Source organism: Prionailurus bengalensis, chromosome B2 (assembly GCF_016509475.1).
Source record: "Prionailurus bengalensis isolate Pbe53 chromosome B2, Fcat_Pben_1.1_paternal_pri, whole genome shotgun sequence".
Classification (NCBI taxonomy): domain Eukaryota; kingdom Metazoa; phylum Chordata; class Mammalia; order Carnivora; family Felidae; genus Prionailurus; species Prionailurus bengalensis.
In genome coordinates, this window is record NC_057349.1 from 42,269,312 (window position 1) to 42,284,685 (window position 15,374).

The following is a 15,374-nucleotide window of genomic DNA, read 5'->3' on the forward strand; positions in this document are numbered from 1 at the left end:
TATGTGAGCTGAGGGCAGTAAATCCATCCCAAATTAAAATTTCAAAATTGTGTGATCTGCATTCTTGTCCACCTACACACTATCCCAAACATCCTGCCATTAATTAGCTAAACGGCCCAGCCAGTAAACAAGACCGAGCACTGAGGGGGCTGGAAAAGAGCCGGAGTCAGCCAGTTGATAGTCACAACAAACCAACCCACTCCTGAGGATACAGAGAAGGTAAACTTGTATTTTATTTTGTCCAAAGAGGGGAACAGAAATCACCTTAATATAACATGCCTTTCCTGTTGTTACAGTCACAAGTCCCGTCAGCAGGCCAGAAAAGCCATCCCATTCCTGCGGTAGGCACTCTGTCAAAGAGAAAGAAATCTGCAATGAATTATCACATCAAGTCAAACCGGGAAAGGAGGCAAAAGCGCGACACGCAGAGCTTTCTTCCTGTTTTGTAGACTCTGCTGGCTTCCATCGAACAGGGTGCTTAATCTGAACATTTCTGGTGGCAACATTTCTGGTGGCTAGAGTCACCACTCGGTCTATTAAAAAGTCAGTGTGGTTAACAAGTGGTTAGGGATTCTATTTTCGGGGAGTGGGAGATACGCAAAGTAAGACATCCCATTTTGTTAATTGATTGGGTTTGGTTAGGTCAAAGACATGTTGTGCTGAGTCTGTTTGTCCTTTATAAACATGTGTTCTCTATTGGACATGCTCAAGAATCACTTCTAATTAACTCTCTTAATAGTCTATAAATTACTGACTCATTATAGCCTTCCCAGGCCTAATTTATAGTCTTAGTGAAAAGCTTAGAAACAGACACTAATAGAAGCCTTTCCTCCCTGCTGAAATATGGTGATCTCTAAAGAGTTCTGTACATTAGAGACATTATAGAAAACTCGAATCCTACATAATTTTATTAAAAAAAAATTTTTTTTAATGTTTATTCTTGAGACAGAGACAGAGGCAGAGCATGAATAGGGGAGGGGCAGAGAGGGAGACACAGAATCTGAAACAGGCTCCAGGCTCTGAGCGGTCAGCACAGAGCCCGACATGGGGCTCGAACCCACGGACCGTGAGATCACGACCTGAGCTGAAGTCAGACACTTAACTGGCTGAGCCACCCAGGCACCCCTCCTACATAATTTTATATATAAAATATATATAAAGTATATATAGATGTACGTATGGATATTCATAATGGGATAAAACATCCCCATAAAAGAAAATGGGAAAATGGATACCAAAGGCAATAATATAATATATTCCAGTAAATCAAGTAAAACTGAATGATTTTTCTTCCTGCGAGATATATTCTACAGTTCAGAGCTAAAGAGTTGGACTACACAGGGCCTCTGTGACTTGTCTTGAGTCTCATAATGAAACCCAGAATGAAACAGAACTAAAATCCAGGACTTAGGAATAAAATTATCCCTTTCACCACCATGTTTTTCATTATTTAAACTAGGAACAGCCATACTCAGAGAATTCATAACCCTCAATGAGATGGATTTTTTTCCTACAACCTGTGTCCCGAAAAACAGAAAAATGACAACATCTCGTATCGGGGATTTTGTTTTGCCTTCAACAGCCACGTTATAGGAAATGTAGAATAAGTTTTTGTGACTAAAATAATGTTATGGAGATGCTGGAGAGTTTAATTCTAAAAATGGTTAAATTACATTTATAATTATACCCAAAGGAAAAAAAGTGGAACCAAGCGTTTTAGCAAGACTTCCACCGATGTGAGGTGAAACTAGTTTTCTGCGTGACTTTCTGTTAATCATGAAATTCAATTAACTTCAACATCTTTCCTCCGAATATTCAGCTTATACGGGATTTACTACGGTCGTCGGGCTTTGGAATGCTGGCTGAAATTTCATAGGTTGGCTGTGAGGCTCCACAGCTCACTCCAGATCAGCATTTCAAGGATGAGAAAACAGTGGCACATTCTATCTTTCATTCCTCAGGGCTTTCTCTGTGAGCTTGTTCCTGACTTACCATCAGGCTTGCCGTGCCCTTGGACGCTTTTGGATTGAAGCACACGTTCTGACAAGGACTAGAAAATTCCAACTTTACCTCCTCAGTCTGTGCACCGGAGAACAGTGTTAAATGAGTTCCTCAGAGAGCCACAAATAACTTGCAGGGACGGATAGAGTGTCTTCCCACAACCACAGACAGGGGAGCCTCAGGCCTTGAAACAGCCCCTACCACCACAGTTGCCTTACCAGAGGCTTATGCCAAAGTAGTACTTTCAGGTTCTTGACCTTGATATTTTAAATTTTACAACCACAGTGACAACCTTCAACATAACATAATATTTAAAGCACAGGGATGGTTTACATGGAGATAAATGGACCTGGGAGTAAAGCTGGATTCCTCGTAAAGGTAAATGGCTAAAGAGAGGCTTGCCTGAAAAAGAGGTTTTGGCCCAGGAGCAGGCTGAGTTTTGGCCGTGCACACCTGAGACATTACCAAGTTTAATCTTTCCAGGGTGGCCAACAGGAAATGGTTCTCTCTCATACTGAAAGGATTACTTTCCAAAAATCAATTCACCGTCACAGATGATTCATCACTATTGTTTGCAAATGATTACAAGACGAGAGACTTTTAATCACAGAGACTTCGAGCAGCTAAGTTTAATAAGAAAGCCAAAGTTTAGGGCTGTCCCAGATTTCCGGACTAAGTTCTTCCTATTCTAATTCTACAATAGAGAAGGGGCAAACAAACGTGTGTGATCAGCAAAGAGCAAGTTCAGCAAACCCATCCCCTAGGGCCCTCTACCCAGAGTCACACCTTTTCCTTCTGATGGACAAAGGATGTATGTTGTCTGTGGAGGGTGATTATGGGAACATCCCCAAGCTGGCAACCTTTCCAGGGCGAGCAACTTTAAAGGAAGATGGGCGAAGACAACTCATCTTTGTGTCAACTGTGAATTTCTCTGTTTGTGTTGTGGACGTTGAAACTAAATTTAAACACTGCTTGGGGTGAGGGCCTTCCAGAGGCCACATTTCTCATGAAGCACTCTACTTATTCTCTACTGTCAGATCCTATGAGTGATACCCTGGTTCTGTATCTCAGTAAAAACCCAGACCTTGACTGGAAATAGCTGGGACCACCTCCCCCGCTATTAAAAATGTATAAACGAATCGGACTTCGTCCCGACAGCCCCGTTTCTGCATCCTATATATCACTGCAGCTTTATTTCTGATTGAAAAAAGCTCTGTTCTCAACTATTAGTCGCTCCTATGTGAATTTGTTGAAATTCACATGCTAGACGTTCAGATGCTAGACATCCTGGCATCTCTAAAGTTAACAGCGAAGATATTTCGTTTTTCATTTTAAAGGACCAATTGTAGTTCACAGGCTTTCCCCCCGCCTCCCTTAAATTGAGGATTACATTAGCTCCCAAGTTTTGACACTCATATATTCGTTCAGCTTCAAATTATGGCCTACTGACAGAACCTCAATCTAACTGGGTGGGCTGACACATTCTCCCTACTGCACTGGGTGTTGATGGGGAAATGAATTTGTAAGTTTTCGTTTTTAAAATGTGACTTTTTTTAATCCGCATACAGACAAGCTCGAGAAACAAATTTAAATCCTAGGCTGGTTGATTTCTGCCTTTTTATGGGCTGTCATAAATCATACATTTTAAGGAATACAAACTAACATTAAAAAGCAAATGATTATTATTTATTTTAAACAAAAGATAAACATGCTACAAAACATACCTGTGGCTCCTAGTTGAATATAACTGCCTGTGTGTTATTTGCACCATTAACTTAATTAGTAAAGCTTTAACTGTAGATAAAACCACCCCTTCCACCAATGTAGATTTACACTTATTCACTACTAGCTTTCCTGATTCTTTTCCGCTTTCTCAAACTTTACTTATTTGTTTAAAACAATTTTTTTAATGTTTATTTATTTTTGAGAGAGAGAGACAGAGAAAGAGAGACAGAGTGCGAGTGGGGGAGGGGCAGAGAGAGAGGGAGCCGAAGCAGGCTCCTATGCTCCGGGTTGTCAACACAGAGCCCAATGCAGGGTCTGAACTCATGAACAGCAAGATCATGGCCTGAGCCAAAGTTGGCCGCTTAACCAACTGAGCCATCCAGGCACCCCACTTTCTCAAACTTTAACTAAAATAAAACAGAAAGTTCATTGTAGGGACTGACATCAGCAAGATGGCTACCAAGGAGGTCCCAAAGCTTGTCTCCCCACACAAAAAAATAAATAAACAACTATAAATAGACAAAACAGCTCTGGGAAAGCTCTAGATTACAACAAAGAAGCAGCAGAAATCCTGTGGGGCTCAACGACTGAGCAAAGCTCTACAGAAAAGCATAAGAAGCATTTTACCTACATCACCCCACCTCCCAGTCCAGAGCAGCTCAGTGCAAAGAGGAACGCTTTTGGAGGGATTACACCTGACAGGAAAAGGAGCAGGAGAATCCTACTAATCCTCCTCATTGCCGTGGACATTCGTAGACATTGCTACTGCGTGCTCCCACGGTCTTCACCAACAATGAACCCAACTAAAGGGTTGCCTGGGCTCTGCACTGCTGTGTCTCCTCACCAGGTCTGGAGCTACCGTTGTGGTGAGACCTGCCCCCAGGGGCCCCAGTTGTGCCCCACTGTCTGGGATTGGGAAGCCACGGCACCTTGCCATCTATGAAACCGGAAATGCCATTGCTTTCTGTGCCCTGCCTTCAGGGTTCAAAGTCATGGCTTTGACAACCATCACTAGGCCTGAGTTGCTGCTATTCTATGACTGACTCCTGGAGTCCTAAGTTGTGGCTCTGACCTGCTATCATTAGGCTGTGATGCTGTAGCTGCTGTTTTCTGTCCTACCCTCTGGCTCCTAAGTCATGGCACTGACTTGCCATCAGTGGCTGTACGGCTACAGCTCTGTGCCACCCACCTTGGGTCCTGAGTCACCGCTTTGGCCTGGCATCACAGAGGCCAAGCTGCTGCTGCTCTGCTCCCTGCTGCCAAAGTCAGGGCTCTGACCCACCATCCCCCAGGGCATGCTGTCACCGCACCCCTTACCCTGGGTCCAAGACACTGGTGCATCCTGTCATCCCACAGCCCGTGCCACTGCTGCATCCCCCATCCTGGGGTCCAAATCACTGTGGTGATCCCCAGAGATGCAGACCTGATTCCTCAGGAGATCTGCATATGCGTGCACATCAGACGCTGGGACTACTATCATAGCAGGTGCACCTGTGCCCCAGGACCCTGGTTTCACTGCTTCTCTAAGTGCGAGTTCACCAGACCTGGTACCAGCAGGTATTCTCTTTGGCTAGAACTTCCTCCTACAGGAAAAAGAGAGGAACAGGATGACCCTTGCAGCCTCTGCCACCTAGGACCCCAACAACCCTAGACACTACTCCTGCTTACAGGACTTCTGCAGTCTTGGTCAAAGAAGAACCCACAGTCTTTGCCCATGTTGGCCTCAGCTGATGTAGATGTACAGGGATCATGCTTCTATGCCCCCTCCAGGATCAGAGACATGGCACCCTACCCAGCCTGAGCCTTCACAGCCACTCTCAATTGAAAGTCTTTCTCCACCAAAGTCAGTCTGGAAGGCTGGAAGAGGTGACTCCTCTCTCAAATGAACAAACATTAATGCAAAGTCACAAGAGACGTGAAGCAACAAGGAAACATGACACTACCAAAGGTGCTTGATAATTTTCAAGTTACCAACCCCAAAGAAATGGAGATCTATGAGTTACCTGAAGAATTCAAAACAACTGTTTTAAGGAAGTGCAGTGAGATTCAAGAGAACACAGACAGACAACAAAATGAACTTAGGAAAGCAATGCAGTAACAAAATGAATTCAACAAAGAGAAATCATAAAAAATTTTTAGAGCTGAGGTATGAAGTGAATGCAATGAAAAAAAAATGCAATGAAGAGCTTCAGTAATAGGCTCAATCAATCAAGCAGAAGAAAGAATCCATGAACATGAAGACAGATCTCTTGATATTATCCATTTGGAGCTGAAAAAAGAAATAAACATGAAAAAAAGCAAAGAAAACCTATGTGAATAATGGGACACCATTAAGTGAAACAATATTCATGCTATGGGAGTCCTAGACAAAGTAGAGAAAAGGTCAGAAAACAAAGAAATAATGGCTGATAACTTCCAAAATCTGGGGAGAGACAGCCATCCAGATACATGAAACTCAAAGATCCTCAAAGAGATTCAACACAAAGAGATCTTCACTGAGACAATATAATCGAACTCTTGAATATCAAAGATTAAGAGAGAATTTTGAGAGCAGCAAGAGTTTAAAAAGAGTCATCACACACAAGGGAATCCTAATAAGGTTAACAGCAGATTTCTCAGAAGAAATCTTTTAGGCCAGGAGAGAGTGAGATAATATATTCAAAGTGGTCAAAGAACATAAGATTCTGATCAAGAATACTTTACCTAGGAAAGTAGTTCCTGGGTACAGATAAAGACTTTTACAGACAAATAAAAGCTAAGGTATTTTTATCACCACTGGACATGCTTTATAAGAAATGTTAAAAGGAGTTCTTCAAGATGAAACAAAAGGTTGCTAATGAAAACATGAAAGTATTAAATTCACTGACACAGGCAATTATAAATTCAAAATACTCTAATACTGCAATGGTGGTATGCAAATCACTAGACTCCAGTATATAAATTAAAAGACAAAAGTGTTAAAAATAACTATAGCTACAATATTTTGTTAATGGGTACACAATACGAAAAATGTAAACTGTGACATCAACAACATAAAGCTGGGGGGCAAGTAAACATATAGAATTTTTTTCATGCAATGAAAGTTGTTTTCAACTTGGACTATTACAAGCTGTACTAGGAAGGCCTCATAGTAATCACAAAGAGAAACCTATAAAAAATGTACAAATGAAGAGAAAAAAATCAAAGCATACCACTACAAAAAAAAATGCCAGTTTTCTAAGGAAGATAGTAAGATAGGAAGGAAGGAAAATAGGAACTACAAAACAATCAGAAAACATTTAGCAACATGGCAGTAGTAAGTCCTTACCTATTACTAATTATTCTAAATGTAAATGGTTTAAATTTTCCAATAAGCAGATACAGGGTGCTTGGATGGATTAAAAAAGGAAAGACCTGGGCGCCTGGGTGGCTCAGTTGGTTAAGTGTCTGCCTTTGGCTCAGGTAATGATCTCACAGTTCACGAGTTGGAGCTCCGTTTGGGATTCTCTCACTCTCCATGTCTCTCTCTGCCCACTCCCCACTTGCACTCCCTCTCTTTCAAAATAAATAAATTTAAAAAACTTACAAAAAAAAAAAAAGAGACAAGACCCAACTCTATGCTGCCTACAAGAGATTCATTTTAAAGACACTAATAGGGGCGCCTGGGTGGCTCAGTCAGTTAAGCGTCCGACTTCAGCTCAGGTCACGATCTCGCGGTCCGTGAGTTCGAGCCCCGCGTCAGGCTCTGGGCTGATGGCTCAGAGCCTGGAGCCTGCTTCAGATTCTGTGTCTCCCTCTCTCTCTGCCCCTCCCCCGTTCATGCTCTGTCTCTCTCTGCCTCAAAAATAAATAAATATTAAAAAAAAAATTAAAAAAAAGACACTAATGGGCTGCAAGTGAAAGAGAGTGAAAGAGATGCAAATGAAAAGTAAAAGGGAACAGGAGTAGCCAGTCTTGTATCAGGAAAAAAAAAATGATTTTAGGTCAAAAGCTGTAACTGGAGATAAAAACAAGTCCTTATATAATGATAAAGGGGTCAATTCATATAATAATAATAAAGAAATATGCGCCCAATATCAGAGCACCTAAATATATTAAATGATTATTAATAGATTTGTAGATAAAAACACATCAATGCCAAACAGTAGGGAACTTCAATATCCCACTTTCAAGAATGGATAGAGCATCCAGATTTAATATCGATACGGAAATAAGAACCTGGTCTATACTTTAGACCAATGGACCTAACAGACATACAGAGAACAGTCCATCCAACAGCTGAAGAATACAAATTATTCTCAAATGCACAAGGAACATTCTCCAGGCTAGATCATATGTTAGGTTACAAAACGAGGCTTTAAAGATTTAAGAAGACTGAAATCTTATCGAGTACCTTTTCTGGGCACAATGGTATGAAATCAGAAATTAGTAACAGAAGGAGATCTGAAAAATTCACAAATCTGTAGAAATTAAACAACACACTTCTGAACAACCAGTGGGTCAAAAAAGAAATCAGAAGAGAAATAAGAAATATGGTGCAACAAACCAAAAAGGAAACATGGGATGCAGCGAAAACAGTTCTGAGAAAGAAGCTCATAGCAATAAATGTCTGCATTATGAAAAAAGAAGGATTTAAAATAAACCACCTAATCTTATACCTCAAGGAACTAGAAAGAAGAAAAAACCAAGCTCAAAGTTAGCAGAAGGAAGGAAATAATAAAAATTAGAGCAAAAATAAATGAATAGAAAGACAATAGATAAGATCAACCAGACTAAGAGATGGTTTTCTGAAACGATAAAGAAAACTGACAAACCTTTAACTGGACTAAAAAAAAGAGAGATGACTCAAATAAATGAAAATGTAGATAAAAAAGAGACATTACAATTTATATCACAAAAATACAAGGGATCATCAGAGACTACCATGAACAAGAATATGCAAACAAATTAGAGAACTGAGAAGACATGGATAGATTCCTAGAAACCCACTACTTACCAAGACTGAATAATGAATAGAAAACCCGAACGGATCAAATAATAATGAGCAAAGAGATTGAATCAGTAATACACAGTCTTCCAACAAAGAAAAGCTCAGGACTAGATGGCTTCACCGGTCAATTCTATCAAACATTTAAAAAGAATTAATACCAATCCTTCTCAAACTCTCAAAAATTGAAGAGAAGGAACCACTTTAAAACCCACTTTACAAGGCAAGCATTATCCTGATACCAAAGCCAAACAAGGGCACTACAAGAAAAGAAAATTACAGGCTAAGGCTTTGGTCACCAATTCTGATGTGGGTTTTTTTCCCACACTAACAAGCAATTCTTGGGACACTAGTTCAGTGTCCTATAATTCAACTTAATTCTGACACTATCGAGCTGGAAGGAGCATCAAATCCCACAGGTTAAGGGCTCAGTCCTACAAAACGGCTACCTCCTTGCCTCCCATATTGTAGACGCCAATCACAAGTCCAGGTTACCACCTGTGCTTCTGACTGAGCCGCTATAGACTAGAGGTTTCAATGACACCCTCCTTGGGTTTGATGAATTTGCTAGAGTGGCTCACAGAACTCAGAAGAACATTTTACTTACAAGATTTCTGGTTTATTATCAAAGTATATAGTTCAGGAACAGTCAGATGAAAGACATGCATAGAGCAAGGTACAAGGTTAGTGTGTGGAGCTTCCATTCCCTCTCTGAGTGTGCCATTCACCCCGAATCTCTATGTGTTCACTAAAATGGAAGTTCTCTGAACCCCATATTTTTTTTATGGGCTTTGTTACATAAACATGATTGATTAAATCTATGGCCATTGGTGACTGAACTCAATCTCCAACCCCTCCTCCCTCCCTGGAGATTTTGGGGTAGGATGGAAAGTTCCAACCCTCCAATCACATGACTGGCTCCACTGGCAACCAGCCTCCATCCTCAGGTGTAGTCTTGAAGTCATCTCAGTGACATAACAAGGGACACCTTTATAGCTGTCATCATGAGAAATTCCAAAGGCTTTATTTAGGAGCTCTGTGCCAGAATCAGGGATGAAGATCAAATACACATTTCATATTATAAATCACAGGCCATGTCCCTGGTGAACACAGATGCAAAAACCTTCAACAAAATACTACCAACCTAATTCAATAGCACATTAAAAGGAGTATACACCATAATCAAGTGAAGTTTACCCCTGGGATGCAAGGATGATTCAACATATACAAATCAATCAATATGAGATATCACATTAATAAAAGTAAAAATCCTGTGATCGTTTCAAAAGATGCAGAAGAAGCATTTGACAAAAGTCAGCATCCTTTCATGATAAGACCCTCAACAAATTAGGTCTACAAAGAATGTACCTCAACACAATAAAGGCCATATATGACAAATTCATAGCTAACATCATGCTTAATGGTGAAAAGTGAAGAGCCTTTCCTCTAAGATCAGGAATAAGGCAGGGACGCCTACCCTTGCCACTTCCATCCAACAGAGTAGTGAAAGTCCTAGCCACAGCAATTAGGCATGAAAAAAAAAGCCACTCAAATCAGAAAGGCAAAAGTAAAATTATCTCTATTTGCAGAAGACATGATCTTATACATAGAAAGCCCTAAAGATTGCCACCAAAAAATTGATAAAACTATAAATTAATTCATTCATGTAGGATACACAATCAACATGCAAAAATCAGTTGTGTTTCTATTTCTATACACAAACCATGATCTGAAAGGAGGAATTAAGAAAGCAATCACATTTACAATAGGATCAAATATAATAAAGTAATTGGGAAAAAGTTAACCAAGGAGATGAAGGACCTGTACCCTCAAAACTATAAAACACTGGTGAAGAAACTGAAGAAGACACAAACAAATAGATACCTTGAATTTTTAGACGGGGAGAATTATTGTTAAAATGTCTGTACTACCTGAAGCAATCTACAGATTCAATTCAATGCTATCTAAATTCCAATGGTACTTTTTTTACAGAAACAGAAAATATGAACAAATATATTTTTATGTAAGCAAAAATATAAAGTTCATACGGAATCACAAAAGACCCTTAATGGCCAAATCAATCTTGAGAAAGAAGAACAAAGCTGGATGCATCACATTTCCTGATGTCAAACTATACTGCAAAAATATAATAACCAGAACAGTATGGTACTGGCATAAAAACACACACACATCAGGGTGCATGGGTGGCTTAGTACGTTAAGCATCCGACTTTTGGTTTTGGCTCAGGTCATGATCTCATGATTCATGAGTTCAAGCCCCATGTTGTGATCCACACTGCTGGTGTGGAGCCTTCCTGGGATTCTCTCTTTCCCTCTCTCTTTGCCCCTCCCCACTCATGCTCTCTAAACAAACAAACAAACAAACAAACTTAAAAAAAAAAACAACAGGCACAGATCAATAGAACAGAATAACTAGCCCAGAAATAAACCTACATGTATATGGTCAATTAATTTTTGACAAAAGAGCCAGGAATATACTAGGGGAAAGGACAGTCTTTTTAACAAACGTATAGCCACGTGCAAAAGAATAAAAATAGTCCCCTACTTTACACAAGACACAAAATCATACAGAAAAATCAACTCAACATGGATTAAAAACTTGAATGTAAGACCTGAGACTGTAAAACTCCTACAAGTAAACACAGAGAGTAAGCTCCTTGACAGTGGTCTTGGAAATGATTTCTTGGATAAGACACCAAAAGCAAAGGCAACAAAAGCTAAAATAAATAAGTGGACTATATCAAAAGAAAGAGCTTCTACATAGCAAAGGAAACAATCACTGTAAGGACAACCTACAGAATGGGAGAAATATTTGTAACTCATGTATCTGATAAGGGTTAATACCCAAAATGTAAAAATAATTCATATAATTTAATAGCAAAAAAGCAAATAATCCAATTAAAAATGGGCAAAGGCCCTGAAAGGACATTTTTTTCAATGAAAACAGATAAATGGCCAAGAGGTGCCCAACATCACTAATCATAAGAAAAATGCAAACCAAAGCCACAATGAATATCATCTCACAACTGTCAGGATGGCTATTATCAAAAAGATAAGCGATAACAAACGGTGAGGATATGAAGAAAGGGGAACCCTTATACACTGTCGGTAGGAACGTAAATTGGTAGTCCTATGGAAAGCAGTATGGCGATTGTTCAAAATATTAAAAATAAAATTATCAAATGACTCAGCAATCCCACTGTTGGGTATACACCCTAAAGGAAATGAAGTCAGTACCATAAAGAGATATCGGCACCTCTATGTTCACTGCAGCATTATTCACAATAGCCAAGATATGGAAACAACCTACAAGTTCTCTGCTGGATGAACGGATCCAGAATACGTGGTACAGAAATACAACAGAATATTATTCACTCATAAAACAGAAGGAAATCTTGCCATGTCTGACAACATGGGTGAACCTGAAGAGCATTATGCCAGGTGAAATTAGCCAGACAAAAAGAGACAAATACTATACGGTATCCCTAAAAGCTGATTTCGCAGGAACAGAATAGAATGGATGGCGGTTGCCAGGGACTGTGGGAAGAGGGAAATGAGGAGATGTGGGTCAAAGGTACAAACTTTCAGCAATAAGAGGAATAAGTTCTCAGGATCTAATGTACAGCATGGTGGCTACAGTTGTAAGACGGTATTGTATCCTTGAAAGTTGCTTGGGAGTGGATCTTCAGCATTGTAACCGCGCACACACACACACACACACACACACACACACACACAGGCAAACGGGTTAATTATATGAGGTGATACGTGTGCTAGTAACTGCATCTTGACCTTGGTAATCACTCCACAATGTATATCAAATTATCATGTACACTTTAACTATATATGATTATCTTTTGCCAGGGATTCCTCAATACAGGAAAATTACATTTCCTCAATAAAGGAAAAAAAGAAAAAAAAAAGAATTTCATTGTCGTGGGTCCCAAATTCACTCACATATACTTCACACTTCAAAGGCCTATGACAGAAGATTTTGGTTCCGTTGCTTGAATTCCTATCAATTTGCCTAATTTGATTTTAGCAAAATATTTATTGAGTTCTTAATAAGCCACTATGTGTGTGTTGGTACAAAGGATACAAAGATAAATTGAACGGTCCTTGCTGTCCCTTAGCTCCTAGTTCAATGGTAAAGGTTTAACGGTCAAGTAAAATGCATTAACAGGTCATCCTTAGGGTGGGAAGGAAGGAAAAAACAAGGCAGCCCTCTTATTTATATTTTTTGCTTTTTGTCACAATATTTAATTTCAAATAACATTTAAAAGGGCAAGCGTTTTTGTATATTTCTTAACGCAGGGAGGGGGACAAGATTTAAAAATGCTGAGATACGTGGTTTTATAGTTTATGAAGCACTTTCATGCCCATATCTAATCCAGCCTTACCACAACTAGTAAAATAAAAGTCTTATTTATTATTCTCCTTTTTAAAGTGACATGACTAGTGAACGGTAGTTTCAGGGTTTCAAACCCAGGGCGTGTCGCTTTTCATTATATCACGCTGGCTTACATGAAGCGAAAGAACCCCAAACCTCTGAAATCTGGCATAATTTATTCCACCCAGATTACGATAGACATGTATATGCCCTTAGTCCTAACAAACTCAACTCTTGTTCAACATCACTTAAAGGGTAAATTAAAATTTTAATTCTAATTTAAAGCAGAGCAGCCTGGTACAGTCCAGTGCAGAGATGGGACTTGAATCTAAATCATCTTCAGTTTGGAGGCATTCTCAACTAGTCCTTATTTTCTGAACCAATTTTAAGAATAGTATGTAGTAAAAAACAAAAATAGAAAAAAAAAAGGCAAGAAAACCCCCCCCCCCACAAAAAATAACAAACCAAAAAACAACAACACTGTATGTCCAAATCACTTTAAAAAATAACAGATGCTCTAACTCTTCGTCTTCAAGTCAATGGGTCTGAATGGCGTTTAGGCTTCAGAACGCTTGAAACACAATCCAGTTGACTTGGACGCATAGTGAAGGCTGGAAATATAGGTAGAGTAGACGAATGTATTATCAATAGAACTCCAACTTGGTTTTGTCAATAAATGGCTCCCTTTTGGAATCTGTCATGATTATACAGTGAATAGCATATTTTTTAAGTTTATTTATCTATTAAAAATTTTTTAAATGTTTGTTTATTTTTGAGAAAGACAGAGTGTGGGCAGGGGAGGGGCAGAGAGAGAGGGAGACACAGAATCCGAAGCAGGCTCCAGTCTCCCGAGCTGTCAGCACAGAGCCTGACGTGGGGCTCGAACCTATGAACCATGAGATCGTGCCCTGAGCTGAAGTTGGACACTTAACCGACAGAGCCACCCAGGTGCCCCCAAATTTATTTATTTTATTTTGAGAGAGAGAGAATCCCAAGCAGGCTCCAAACTCAGCGTGGAGTCTGATGCAGGGCTTGATCTCATGAACCGTGAGATCGTGATCTGAGCCAAAATCAAGAGTTGGATGCTTAACTGACTGAGCCACCCTGGGGCCCCATAAATGATATTTCTCAATAGAAATTCTCATACTGGAATTTAATTTAATATAGAAGAAACAGATATTAAGGTTGTCTGCCTTTTACCCAGACAACAGCAGGTTACCTGCTGTATCTCTCAAATTTCTCACTTGAGGGTCATCTTTTTTTTTTTTTTTTTACCTTCCCAGATGCTGGGATGTCACTTTTAAGAAAAAAAAAATTTTTTTTAACATTATTTATTTTTGAGAGACAGAAAGAGACAGCACAAGTGGGGGAGGGACAGAGAGAGAGGGAGACACAGAATCCGAAGCAGGCTCCAGGTTCTGAGCCGTCAGCACAGAGCCCGATGCAGGACTTGAACTCACTGACAGAGAGATCATGATCTGAGCCGAAGTCGGATGCTCAACTGACTGAGCCACCCAGGCGCCCCATGGGATGCCACTTTAAGGAGCACAGTCCTTCAGACTGCCTGCCACACCACGTTTAATTCCAAAATGAAAACGCAATTTGGAAAGCCTGCTAAACCAAGCTGAACAAAACCCTTTGCTTATATCTAGAATCAAAGAACAATACAATTTTGGGATAGGAAAGTATCTTGTGAACTCCTTTAGTCCAATTCCTAATTTAACAGATGAAAAAACTAATGCCGACAGAGAGAGAGAGAGAGAGAGAGAGACAGACTCATCACTGGTCAGTCCAGGATTCCTGACTCTGTCTAGGGCTTGTTATGGATGGTTCTCCTTCTGCCCAGAGCTATGTGTTTAGCTTCCCTGACCCTGATGGGGAAAACAGATGTAGGGAAAGAAGTGTTTTTCCGGATTAAGAGCCCTTGGGAGCAGAACAAAAGTGAAGGGACTGAGAAGGGGGTTGGAGGTGGGGAGGGATTTAATGATGTCTAAAACAGTACAGCTGAGTAGTTAGAACAAGGCAGGCCATTATGAGCTTTACTGTCTACTTCTGGCTCTTCTGCTACACGATTAGCTCTCCCTTGGAGAATCACTTAATTTCCCTAAGTGCCCAAAATAATAATTTTGATAAATGGATGAAATAACAAAATAAGTAAGGTAAACATGGTTGAAAGGTTCTATGGCAAAGGTATGCATCTTTGGGACCTTCAGGGGGTGACATACTATGTATTCCGATAGAAGTCTTACTAAGACTATGCTCAGTGTCTGAT

The 15,374-nt window shown here is 39.9% G+C and overlaps 1 protein-coding gene across 1 annotated transcript in view; it reads right to left on the reverse strand.

The window, feature by feature from the left end:
- Nucleotides 1-209: 209 nt before the first annotated feature.
- The window catches only part of SUPT3H (SPT3 homolog, SAGA and STAGA complex component), a 540,189-nt gene continuing 525,024 nt past the window's right edge, over nt 210-15,374 (reverse strand). Inside the window, exon 12 of the mRNA XM_043591577.1 lies at nt 210-350. Coding sequence (XP_043447512.1) covers nt 309-350 — 42 coding nt within the window. The 3' untranslated portion in view covers nt 210-308. The remainder of the gene's footprint in view (nt 351-15,374) is intronic.